Consider the following 13880-nt stretch of genomic DNA (forward strand, 5'->3'; position numbering starts at 1 on the left):
AGCCCATCTCTGCCCTTCTGCTTAGAATCCTTCATTGCTCCTGAGAGCTGACAAGACACTGTGAAATCTCCCAGGGCTGATACTCAGCTGCCTTGAGGTGGGGGCAATCTGGCCTCACTTTCCTGAAAAGCACACCTCTCTCCCTTTATTTTTCTTCCCTCCCGCCAAACGGTTCTGATTGCCATCACCGTGCCCTGGGACACCCCCTCCCCCACCTAGCCCTTACTTGTCTCCCCTTCTCCTTCCCTGCTGGGCTCATCCTGACCCCGAGTCTCCTTTCCTTCCCAGACCGGCGGGTGGTGGACACGGAGGAGGAGACCAGCACCCACGGGAGCTACCACAGTGCCACCATCTTTGCCGGGGTCCTCGTGGTCATGGTCGTGGCCGTGGCAGCCTTGGCACTGGGGCGGAGAGTGTGGGCCGCCCGTGCCCAGCCTCCAAGCACTAAGATGTGAAGCAGGAGGACGCGGTGCTCAGACCCAAGTCCCTGTGCTCTGGAGCGCGTGAGGAGGGAAGAAATCAGTGTCCGGAGCTTGGTACCCAGCGCACATAACTGTGTTAAACTCTGGCCCGGTGCATGGTGGGGGTGGATGGAGGAGGGGGGTGAGAAAGATGAGCGCAGATTTCCTCCAAAACACAGGCTCAGCGCAGGGACAAAATTTCAGGCAAGCAGGTCGGGGACCTAAAAATTCCGCCTGCAGCTGTGGATAGAATTTCTTTTCTGACCTTTTAGGAACCAGATTCTTTGGCCTGTGGTGTATATAGCTTAGCCTTTCCTTGTTAAAGGGCAAGCTGAATAAAGAACTTTTTTCAAAGCAGCTGCCAGATTGGTCACTTGTTTCCGGGGCTGCAGCCAGCATGGACCTCTTCGTGTTTGGTGGACGGCTAGAGGGGCTCCCGCAGGAATGGAAATGGCCATGGGGCCCTGCTCTGTAGTGACCCCAAGACTGAGGAGACTGTGGAGTGAGCAGTGGGCAGACGGGACCAACACAGCTTCCCAGCCTTTGCCACTCGCAGCCCTTGGCGGTCTTCATAGGCAAGGTGATCGTGGGTGGGCAGACTGCCACCCACCCCCACATCTGCCTGCCTCCCCTCCCAGGACACATTACAGCCTCTGTAGAAGAGCCTTGGGGACATTTCCTTCTTGCTACGAGTCCTTGATGGAGCAGGTAGTTTCAGGAGGCTGAGGCTGGCCTGAGGGTCAAGCTGGGACTGTAGGTTGAGAGGGTAAAATGTCAGGAGCTTACAAGGGGTCACAGGAGAGAAACCAGCAGTGACCCTGGACACATCTCCTTCCTCCCATATGGTCTCCTGGGAGGTGTGAGGAGGAGAGTGGATTTGGTGGAGAGTCAGGGAATACAGGAAGTGGGAACCTTTGAAGTTTTTGTGAAGGCATCTCCCACCAGGCTGACAGGGGCCAGGCGGATGCTGCAGCAGAGGGTTGGCCATGTGGCCAATAAAACCTCTGTCCTCTGTCCTTTGGCCAGTGGATCCTCATTTAAATCACTCTTGTTTGGGAGAAGGCCACTCACCTCTGCTTCCCTGGGACCTTCTCAGTTTAGCACAGCTCTCCTGTGTCCTGAGAACACTCTCTGTCCCCAACAAACTGGGAGGGTTAGTCAACCTAGACTTCTGGCGGCAGGGCTACAGGGGACCTGGTGTCTAGCTTCCCATGACAACCACCAAAAGCAGACAGGAAGGAGATGGAGGCAGGAGACCAGGTCACAGTGCAGGGTTTAAGGTGGCTGCTACCTGCCTTGGTCCCAGCACAGAGTTTGGGAGACCACCCGTGGCTCAGGTCATTGGTCATTTTTGTGATTTTGGTCTCTAGGAGCTAAGAACAGATGGGTGAGAAAACCTGAGATTTTGCTCTGGACAAGATCAAGACCCTGAGTTACAAAAGCATGTGGGGCTTTGCGGTGTGTGTGTGTGTGTCTCTGTGCGTGCCTGTGTGTGTATGTGTGTCAGTGTGGATCTGGAGTGGTCTGGACACTGTCTTCCAGCACCATTTGAGGACGTTGAGTCATCACTCATGTTCAGTCTCCACCTGCAGAAGAAATGGAAAAAAAAGTCTCTAATTAAGAAGGGTCCCTGGTGGCTGGAGTCTCAGGACCCAGTTCTAACAGGAAGCCCATTTCAGGAGGAAATTCCTGGAAGGGAGGCTAGTCTTGCTCTGACTTCCCTGGGGGGAAGAAGGCGTTTGGGAGTTGTCTGCCTTCTCAGAAGGACTAGCTGGCATTTGCTAACAGGCTGTGTCCACAAAGCCCCTGGCGCTGAGCTCACCCTGGGCTGAGCTTTGCAGGGATGGAGAGCAGTCAGATAAGGCCCAGGGCTCATCCCTGGACTTGTTCTCAGCTTGTAACTGTGTCAGTAATGTGTCTGACTCTGTTCTCTAACACGGGAAAGCAGATGGACACCATTCCTGGAGATAAGGCTGTTGAACTGGAGTCCAGTTTAGCTTGAAGGGGAGGCCAAAGTTTACCTTTACCCTATTAGGATTTTATGTGTCAGGGCCTGTGACTTCAGCTGACAGCAGACAACTCAACAGGAGAAAAGCAGACAAGCTTATTTAGTGCAAGTTGAACATAATGTGAGGGGAGACTTCTTAAGAAATGAAAAATCCCCAAATTGGGAAATTTACTTGCTTCTATATGTGTTTCAACAAAGAGAAGCAACTGTGGAAAAGTAATTACATCATGTGGGGAGGATAAAATAGGATGATTTTATCAAGATCTCTGTGTGTAAAATTCTCTGGACTCAACTTTATGTCCTGATGATAAGAATGTTATTTCCTTCTGGCATAAAGGGCATGCATTTCAATGGCAACTTATTTCCTGCTTATAAGAAAAACAAAGAAGGACAGAGTGTGCATGTGTGTACGTTGTTATTTTTCTGGATTTGCCTTTTTTCCAAGTGTCTTTAAATCAAAATAGTCAATAGGCCATATCAACATATTTTACAGTGGGAAGTTCTGAATTCCTTCGGGGGTAAACATAAAAACATGTTCAAGACTTTAAATAGGCTCAGTTGTTTTAAAGCTAAGTCATTTCACACTTTAGAGTCACTCTGGAGCATCTTTGGCTGACCTGGTCCAGGCCAGCAGTTTGCGGTCTTCACTGCTCCCAACTTCAGCTCTTACAAAGGCGACTTTCCAGTCACTTTGAGAAACATTCCTTGGCCTTTGGGTAAAAACCTCCCTGCAATTCAATGCATGACAATATGGATAACATAGGGGAGAAAAATCAAAAGCTCAAGTGGCTTCAAATAGAAGAACAATGTTTCTAAGACCTGGAAACATTGATGAAATACTAATGGCTGGTGGGGTGAAGCTCAGGGGTTACATGGGAGCTGGGACCCCTGTCTCTCTCACAGGCAGGACCTACTGGAAGGACCAGGAGCGGGCCAACCTCATGGGGACTGATGAGCATCAACCCAACCAATGACCATCAGCCAAGAGAAGCTGATGAAAATCTGCTGGGTCTGGGGCCCCACTGTGGGAGGCACAAGACAGACCCAGCTGGTACTCTCGGATCTCTGATCGATCTCCTACTAGAGCTGCCCTTTCCCAGTCCCTCTGCAGGAGGTTCAGCTGATTCTGGGCTCATGGCCCAGGAAAGAGTCACATGGAGGTCACTGCAAAACTGCTAAGACAGGAGAGGAGAGTGTGGGGATGGAGGATGGGGACAGGGCAGAGGAAGAAAGACACGGAGATTCACAAAAACATCCCACTCCAAATGGACCTGTGAAACCAAACGACAACACATAAAGTAGATGAAATGCTAAACATGTTGGCCAACGAAGTCAACAACTGGAACAGATATTCACTCTGGATTAGCTTCTTTGCGTGAATGTTTTAACAAGGTGGATTTTATATAACATAGGATGAACCATTTTAAAGTGTACTTCAGTGGAATTTGGTATAATTACCATGTTGCTGCTGCTGCTAAGTTGCTTCAGTCGTGTCCGACTCTGTGCGACCCCATAGACGGCAGCCCACCAGGCTCCTCTGTCCATGGGATTTTCCAGACAAGAGTACTGGAGTGGGTTGCCATTGCCTTCTCTGAATCACCATGTTGGGCAGCCACCATCTTTGTCAACTTGCAATGGATTTTCAGCAGCCCTAAATGAAGCCACGTGCCCATAAATGGTCATCCCTCTCCCCCTCCATCCAATTGGAAGGTTAACACTACCTCGCAACCATGAATCTTTTATGTCTTTATGGATTTACCTAGCATTCTAGATTAATTTTTTTAAGATTAATTTTTAAGAACACTCCTGCAAAGACTGTAATTGGAATCTTAAAGTGACCAATGGTATCACTGAAAGCATAACTTCTGATATTTCTTAAAAAATTATTTTGAAATAACTTAAAACTTATACAGGTGCAAATTCTCAACAAAATCCTAGTATACTGAATCCAGCAATGTATAAAAAGAATTATGTTCACAGTCATGTAGGATCTATTATGAGTACACAAGTCTGGTTCGACATTCAAAAATCAATTATTGTAATCTAGGACATCAAAAAGGCAAAAAAGAAAAATCACATGATCAGAACAATATATGCATGAAAACACTTGAAAGAATTCAGCTCATTCATCAGAAGTATTCAGAGTGAAATAGGAACAGAGGGAAACTTCCTCAGCTTGTTAAAGAATATGTATAAAAACCCCATAGCTGACATCATACTTACTGAGAGACAATGCTTTCCCACAGATATCTGGGTCAGGGCAAGTATATCCTCTGTTACTACTCATTTTCAGTATCATACTGATTACCGAAAAGTTTTGCTTCTAGTATGCAATAGGCAAAGAAAGTAAGTAAAAAACATTCAGATTGGTAAGGAAGATATAAACTTTGTTCACAGGTAACATGATCATTTCTTAGATAATAAGAAAGAATTGTTTAAAAAAAAAACAACTGGAAGTAATACATGATCATAGTAAAGCTGCAGAATGAAAAAGTTAATACACAAAAGTCAATTGCTTGCCTATATATTAGCAATGAACAAGCAAAAATTTGAAATAAAACCTATATAATTTACTTTAGAACCCCAAAATGAAATGCTTAGGGTTTAATCAAACAAAATTTTTTCATGATTTCTACGAGAAAAACTACAAAACTCCATTGAAAGAAATCAAAGGCCAGCTAAGTGAATGGAGAAGCAATCCATGTTCACGGCCAGGAAGACTCCGTATTGTCAAGATCCTAAATTGAGCTACGAATTCAATGCAACTCCTTTTGATATCCCAGCATGTTATTTTGTGGGTATTGACAAGCTGATTGAAAGCTTTATTTGTGGAGGGAAATGATTCAAATAGATGAGAAATTATTGAAGGAGAAGAACAAAACTGGGAGACTGACTCTATCTGACTTCAAATTTTACTACAATGCTACAGTTACCAAGAGAGTATGATCAGCTCACACAGCTTAATTAAAACAAAACAAAATGAAAAATCACTCAAAAAAATGCGGAAGTCCTAAATAGACAGTTCTCCAAAGAAGACACACAGAGGGCCAATAGACACATGAATCAATACCACTAATTATTAGAGAAATACAAGTCAAAACCACAATGAATTATCACCTCATACAGATCAAAATTGCCATGATTAAGATATCTACAAATAGCAAATGTTGGAGCATGTGGAGAAAAGGGAACACTCCTACACTGTTGGTGGGAATGTAAATTGGTGATGCCAATATGGAGAACAGTACAAATGTTCCTTAAAAACTAAAAATAGAGTTAACATATGATCCACAAATCCCACTCCTAGGCATATATCCAGAGAAAGCTCTAATTTAAAAAGATATATGTACTTCCCCTGGTAGTACAGTGGTTAAGAATCTGCCTGCCAATGCAGGGGCCACGAGTTCGATCCCTGGTCCGGGAAGATCCCACATGCCACCACAGAGCAGCTAAACCTGTGTGCCACAGCTACTGAAGCCTGTGCCCCACAAGAGAAGCCACTGCAACAAGAAGCCTGTTCACCGCAACGAAGAGTAGCCCTGATGTCCACAACTAAAGAAAGCCTGCAGCAATGAAGACTCAGTGCAGTCAAAAATGAATACAGAAAAATAATTTTAAAAGATACATGCACTCTAATTAAAAAATATACATCATTGCAGCACTGTTTACAATAGACATGACATGGAATCAATTTAAAAGCCCATTGACAGGTGAAAGAATAAAGAAGATGTGGTGTATATATACATATGTAGAGAGATATATGCATACCATGGAATACTACTCAGCCATAAAAGAATAAAATAATGTCATTTGCAGCAACACAGATGGACCTAGAGGTTGTCGTATGAAGTGAAGTAAGTCAGAGAGAGAGACAAATGTCATATGATACCAGTTACATGTGGTATCTAATCATATATCTTGGTTCTTACACAGAAGAGTTGAAAACATGTTCACACGAAAGTCTGCACTCAGATATTATGCAGCTTTATTAATAATTGTCATAACTCAGAAGTAACCAAGATGTCCTTTGGAAGGTGAATGGGTCAGTAAAGTGAACTACGTCCAGAAATGGAACATTTTGTAGCACTAAAGAGAAACGAGCTATCAAACCACAAAAAGACACGTGGAAGAAACTGAAAGGCCTATTGATAAGTGAAAGACGCCAATCTGATAAAGCTATACACTGTGCCATTATAGCTACTTGACATTCTAGAGAAGGTAAAGCTATGAAGACAATAAAAAGGCCAGTGTTTGTAGGGCTTAAGGGAGAATGATGACAATGTGGAGCACAGAGGATTTTGAAAACTGTGATAATTCTCTGTGTGCTATTATAACGATGGATCCATGTCATTATATGTTGTCCAAACCCATGGATGTTCAACACCGAGAGTGAACCCTCATGTAAACTATGAACCTCAGATGATTCAACTCTGATTCATCAGTTATGACAAATGCTGCACTCTGATGAGTTTTGATGATAGTAGAGGAGGCTGTGCATGTGTGGAGCATGGGTTATGTGGGGAACCTCTGTTCCTGCCTCACAACTGTGCTCTGAATCTAAAACTGCTTAAAAAAATAGTCTCATGATGGGACTTCCCTGGTGGTCCAGTGGTTAGGACCCCACCCTTCCACTGCGGGGGCCCATGTGTGATCCCTGGTCAGGAAACAAAGATCTCACAAGTGGTATGGCATGGTCAAAAAATGGTTTTGTGGAAACAAGCATAATGAGACAGATTTTAAAAATAAGTATTTTACCCATTCATCCATTCATTACTTCTTTGATTCAATAAATATCTTTGTCAAAAAAAGAACTAGCAATTCAAAGTTTTCTGCTTCAAAAAACCATGCTTCCTGAGAGTTTTTTCTAATAGTACAAAGTGAGTTTTATTTAGCACCTAACATATGAGATAATTTCACATAAATTATAAGAAAGACTTGACAGAGAAATGAAGGGTACTTGGTGCATATTTTGTCACAGGATGTAATGGATTACAATTTCCTGAGAGTTTTTTAAAAAAGAAATATAACTCTCAACAAAGTGTATATAGAGGGAACACAACTCAACATAATAAAAGCCATATATGACAAGTCCACAGCTCATATCATAGTCAGTGGTAAAAAGTTGGAAGCATTTCCATCCAAGATGAGGAACAAGTCATGGATGCTCACTCTTGCCACTTTTATTCAACGTGGTATTGGAATTCCTAGTTACAGCAAGCCGAAAATAAAAAGAAATAAAAGGAATCCAGACTGGAAAGGCAGAAGCTAAATGTCACTGCTTACAGATGTCATCATAGAATACGTGTGTTCAGTCACTCAATCGTGCCCAACTCTGCAACCCCATGGACTGTAACTCACCAGGCTCCTCTGTCCATAGAACTTTCCAGGCAAGACTAGTGGATCAGGTTGCCATTTCCTACTCCAAGAGATCTTCTTGACCCAGGGATTGAACCCACTTCCCCTGCATTGGCAGGAATTTTGTCAAATGTGTTGCACTGAACTTTGGCTGTATGGATTACAACAAACTGTGGAAAATTCTTTAAGAGATGGGAATACCACACCACTTTACCTGCCTCCTGAGAAATCTGTATGCACATCAAGAAGCAACAGTTAGAACCAGACATGGAACAACAGGCTGGTTCCAAATTGAGAAAGGAGTACATCACGGCTGTATACTGTCACCTTGCTTATTTAACTTATATGCAGAGTACATCATGCAAAACGCCAGACTGGATGAAACACAAGCTGGAATCAAGATTGCCGGGAGAAATATCAATAACCTCAGATATGCAGATCACAGGCAGAAAGTGAAGAGGAACTGAAGAGTCTCTTGATGAAAGTGAGAGAGTGAAAAAGTTGGCTTAAAGCTCAACATTCAAAAAATTAAGATCATGGCATCCAGTCTCATCACTTCATGGCAAATAGATGGGGAAACAATGGGAACAGTCATAGAGTTTATTTTCTTGGGCTCCAAAATCACTGCAGATGGTGACTGCAGCCATGAAATTAAAAAATGCTTACTCCTTGGAAGAAAAGCTATGACAAACCTAGATAGCGTATTAAAAAGCCAGAGACATTACTTTGCTGACAAAGGTCCGTCTAGTCAAAGCTATGGTTTTTCCAGTACTCATGTATGAATGTGAGAGTTGGACTATAAAGAAAGCTGAGCGCCAAAGAATTGATGTTTTTGAATATTGGTGTTGGAGAAGACTCTTGAGAGTCCCTTGCACTGCAAGGAAATCAAACCAGTCTATCCTAAAGGAAATCAGTCCTGAGTATTTGTTGGAAGGATTGATGCTGAAGCTGAAGCTCCAATACTTTGGCCACCTGATGTGAAAAACTGACTCATTGGAAAAGATGGTGATACTGAGAAAGATTGAAGTCAGGAGGAGAAGGGGTTGAAAGATGGTTGGATGGCATCACTGACTCAATGGACATGAATTTGAATAAGTTCCAGGAGTTGGTAATGGACAGGGAAGCCTGGCGTGCCATGGGGTCACAAAGAGTCAGATACAACTGAGCTGAAGTGAACTCGTACATTGGCAGGCTGATTCTTTACCACTGGCACTACCTGGGAAGCCCCATAGTACAGATGCCACCCAAGAACTACTGGAATTCATTGATAAACTTGGTAAATTTGCAGGATACAAAACTAATATATAGAAATCTATTGCACTTCTACACACTAATAACAAACTATCAGAAAAAGAAATTAAGAAAACAATCCATTCATAATCACATCAGAGATTATTTAATAAAATGTGATGACTGATGCCCTGAAATTGTCTACAGAGCGAAAAAAAGTTTTGTGCTCAAAGGCCATACTTTCAGGCAGTTTTACAAGGAAATATTGTTGTTTTCAATTATCTTTATCTTATTCAAAATATCTTAGAGAACTCAAAAAGGCTACCCAAATCATTTTAAATATAGAAAAATCTGATAAAAGTATGATCTGATATGAGTAATAGGCAAGGATAGTACAGGAAAGGAAATCAGTAAATAAAATTTATGAACATAGGTGCAAACATACAATAAAAAGGATAGGACAGAACTTCAGGAAACTAAATTCCATAATTTAAAAAAATATTCTTAAAAATAAATATTTATCCTAAAGATGCAAAGAGAACTTGAAATAAAAAAAAATCTGTGAAAGTAACTTCTCATATTAATAGAATAAACACTAAAATCCATATTAACACCTCAATGGATACAGAAACAAACTCAAAAAAATTGAATAACTGTTAATGTTGTAACAAAGCTATTAGAAATTAGTCATTGAAGGAAACAAGTTTGCTTTCATAAATCATGACTAGAAAGAACACACAGCAAAACATACAGTTTATGATTGAGACATAAAGAGCATTCCTAGGAGTGTCAGCCCACTCCAGTGTTCTTGCCCGCAGAGTCCTGTGGACAGAGGCGCCTGGTGGGCTGCCGGCTATGGGGTCGCACAGAGTCGGACACGACTAAAGCGACTTAGCATGCATGCATGCATTGGAGAAGGAAACGGCAGCCCCCTCCAGTGTTCTTGCCTGGAGAATCCCAGGGACGGCGGAGCCTGGTGGGCTGCGTCTGTGGGGTCGCCCAGAGTCGGACACGACTGCAGCGACTTGGCAGCAGCAGCAGCAGAGTGAAGAATACCACAAGACGGCTGTCATCACGTTTCATCAATAATGTGCTGGCAGGTTTAGGAATGATGGCCTTCCCTCCAAAGAAAAGCAGAGCTAGAGCGGGTCTGCTTAGCTTGGGGCTCAAACAAAAGAGAGGTGTTGTTCTTCTAAGACTCTCTAGGGAATCTTAGAAAACCTTTGTGTCCCTCGTATCCTGGGAACCTGAAGGGGTAAGGTTGTCTTTTCTGCACCTGTCAGTCAGGTTCCTTCTGACTGGGACCCCCATCTCAAACGCCGTCAACCGCAAGGACGGGCAGTGCCTCCTGGAGCTGGAAGGGAGGGGGCTTTGGGGGGAGCTTGCCCAGTGGCTCTGGACTGGCGGCCCCACCAGCCTCTTGCTCTGCCTCCCTCGTGACTTGGCTTCACCCTCAGTTGGGAGGACGTGGAGCAGACCTTTCCCACCTCCCCTGCAGCCAGACCTCACCTGGGGACATGCTCATTCCTGCACCATCGCCAGGACGAGGACTCCCTGTTGACCTCCTCTCAGAGCTCGATCTGGGGTCAGCTTTTCCCGTGGTCCATGGCACACACAAGGGGAACAGAAATGGAATGAAACTGCAGTTCTCTGTCAATGAGGAGGGAATCCAGGCTGGGAAGGCAGCTTACAAAATGCCTAACAGACACTTCAGAGCCTCCCTGGGAATAAAAGCATGGTCACTGAGAAGGAGGCGATGCTTATCCATGGGATGGTCTAGAAAGAGAGCAGCTGGGAAGATTTGATGAGGTGGGAGACACTTAGGGAGGGTCTGGGAACCGGGTGCAGACACCCAGCGCATCTCATGGAGAGGAGAGGAGAGGTGTGCTGGGGAGCAGGCCACAGGGAAGGGGCTAGAAGCAAGGCGACCAGGCTTGTCTAGGAACCTCAAAAACCAGGCGTGAGCTTTGGGACAAACATCTGGGGACGGAAGTCCTCAAAAACTATTACGTCATAAATTTCCTCCAGGGGGCACAGACACTTCAGGAACCTAAGACTGATTCCTGAGGGTCCCTGGAAAAGGGACTGTAGTTTCTTTTCTCCCCAGGCAGTCACAGCCCTGCTTGGACGCTGCTGGGGAGGACAGCGGGCCTGACACATGGGGACTGAAGGTAGGATGCTTGGGCTGGGATGGAAGACAAGCAACTGCCTCCCCCCCATGGCTCCCGCATTCCCTCCATCCAGGCATTTATAGCCATGGGGTGCTCCTTGTTCTGTCCACAGACCGGAGCCAGGGAGTATTCTGTGTGTAGGGAACTGCAAGGGACAACAGAGAATGGAAAGGGAAGGGAGATTCTAGATGGAAGGAGAACTGTGAGGAATGATTATATTTTATACAAATAGCAACCAGGGAGCCTAACCAACTGGCGCAGAATCAGCACTGTTTTCTGAGAGGGAGACCCTGTCCACTAAACTTCCTCCTCCATTCATCAGTCAGAAGAGCCTGAATGAGCAGATGGCTCAGACAGCTTCCCTGTGTTCTGCTGGAGGTGGAATGTCCCTCCCACTGGGAGCCCATTAGGGCTCCTGTAAAGAAAGGTATGAGTTAGAAAGAGCAGGAAGTTTCTGCAGCTCATGAGGAAGAATGAATGATGCGACAGTAATAAAAGCTTGGCTCAAACATATGTATGAACAGACATTTCTCACAAGAAGTGGGGTTGGACTGGAAACACTGGAGAAGTGGCCGAATGTCCTGGAGTTGGAGAAATGCACATTTTAATAGAGGACATTATTTCAAACAATTGTAATCACCAAGATGCTTTGAAAGACTTGGTAAAATTCAGAGCTGTTTAATCAGGAAACTGGACATCGGCTTCTCCTGGTTGGTGTGTATGTAGCTGGTAATGGTCCTTGGAAGGCAAGTGGGCTGCCATTCCTTTTGATGGCTGAATGGTTATCATTTTAGGGATGGACCATGTTTTATTTATTTATCAGATGATGGAAATTTGGATTTTTTTCACTCTGTTTCTTATGAATAATGCTGCTATGAATATTCATGTACAATTTTCTGTCTGGACGCACGTTTTCATTTCCTTGGTAAATACCTAGTAGAAACCTGGGCCATATAGAAACTAGCGTGGAACATTCAAGAACTGCTACACTGTTTTCCATAGGGGCTTCTGCTGGGTTCTCACAACTGTGACAATCATCGGACTGAGCCACGTGGTCTCCATATAATAAATATAGAAAGAATTCCGACACGTGCGCCCAGGTCACCCTTGTGGACACACCACACACAGGCTATGTACGTCAGCTTCCCCATCAATCGTGACCCGCACCTGGAGCAGACGGGGGCTGTTTACCTGCCTTTGCCCTGAGTGACACAGGAGGGCTCCTAAGACCAGGCAGCCGGGACGTCAGACTGGTCCTGCGTCTGCCACTGGTGCCCTGGGATGTGGACGAGTCCCTCGGCCTCTCTGGGTCTCAGTTTCTCTCCATCCAAGTCGTACTGAGGTTTATGAAGTAACTAGAAGTGGACACACTGCAGCTGAGCCCCAGGGAAGAGGGCCCTGCAAACAGGGCACCCTGGTGGTCTGTGGCTGATTTGCCAGCCTTCATTGAGGACCACACAACAGGAGAGGGAGAGACCAGGCCATCACTCCCCAGTCTGGGTGGGAAAGGACACAGAAAGTTTCTGACAAAGACAGGGGGGAAGCAGCAGGCGCCTCCCTTCTCGAGAACCCGGGGCTCCCACAGCCCTGCGGGGCTGGGCTCCAGGGGAGGAGGAGGTCAGGCGTCAGCTGCTGTGTGTATATAGCCCCAGGCCTCCGGGGCCAGGCTCAGTGCTGAGGCTGGTGCCAGGCTGCAAAGATGAAGCTGTCCAGCGTCATCCCTTGGGCCCTGCTGCTCAGTACAGGTAAAGCCTGGCCCCCAGCCCCTTGCCCCCAGGCCTCTCTGCTTCCTGTTCAACCTAGAGAGTCTGTGCAGTTTCGCTTGTTGCCTAAGAAGAGGGTCTGCCAGCTGCCCTCCTCCAAGGAGATGCCACCCTCAGCCTGGCCTGGAGGAGGAGGGTCCAGTAGCATGGCCATGACCCAGGGCTGCGCATATAATGATTTTTAAGCATTTCCTGGGCTGTCTGTCCTTCTTCTGGCATGCATTCCCTGGGCCCCCTCTGCCTTAACCAGTGTTCCCTGGGATGCTTCCCTGGTGGCTCAGCTGGTAAAAATCTGCCTGCAATGCGGGAGACATGAGTTCGATCCCTGGGTTGGGAAGATCCTCTGGAGAAGGGAAAGGATACCCACTCCTGTATTCTGGCCCAGAGAACTCCATGGACTGTATAGTCCGTGGGGTCGCAAATAGTCGGACATGACTGAACGACTTTCACTCACCTGGGATGCCCTGCAGAACAGCCAGCCCTCACCCACACCTGGATGAAGTGAACCAGTCATGGTCAGCTTTTCAGGGGTCTTGGTGGTGTGAGAGCATGGGTGCTGTATGTGGGACCCTGGCTGGACCTGATTGGAGGGCGGCATCCAAGGGGAAGCGGGGGCCCCTGGAGAAGCCCCTGCACAGGTGGGAGTGCTCTGCCTCTGCCCCCGGGATGGAGATGTGGCAGCAACATGAGCTCAGGAATGACCCACAGGAGCAGCAGCTCCCAGCAGGGCTGAGGACATCCTGACAGGTAGTCATAGTCCTTCAGGGGGCTAGGTGTTGGGCCTGCACTGAACACAGAGGGCCCCATGCTGGCTTGGGCTCCCCAGGTGGTGCTAGTGGTAAAGAATCTGCCTGCCAATGCATTCAACTCAAAGGAGATGTGGGTTCAATCC

General features: G+C 45.9%; 1 protein-coding gene across 1 annotated transcript in view; it reads left to right on the plus strand.

Annotated features, from left to right (window-relative positions):
• Positions 1-767, plus strand: part of DMBT1 (deleted in malignant brain tumors 1) — a 70936-nt gene extending 70169 nt beyond the window's left edge. The window contains exon 40 of the mRNA XM_068961510.1: positions 289-767. Within this exon, the coding sequence (XP_068817611.1) occupies positions 289-455 (167 nt within the window). The 3' untranslated portion in view covers positions 456-767. The remainder of the gene's footprint in view (positions 1-288) is intronic.
• The last annotated feature ends 13113 nt before the right edge of the window (positions 768-13880 follow it).

Source organism: Capricornis sumatraensis, chromosome 23 (assembly GCF_032405125.1).
Source record: "Capricornis sumatraensis isolate serow.1 chromosome 23, serow.2, whole genome shotgun sequence".
Lineage (NCBI taxonomy): Eukaryota > Metazoa > Chordata > Mammalia > Artiodactyla > Bovidae > Capricornis > Capricornis sumatraensis.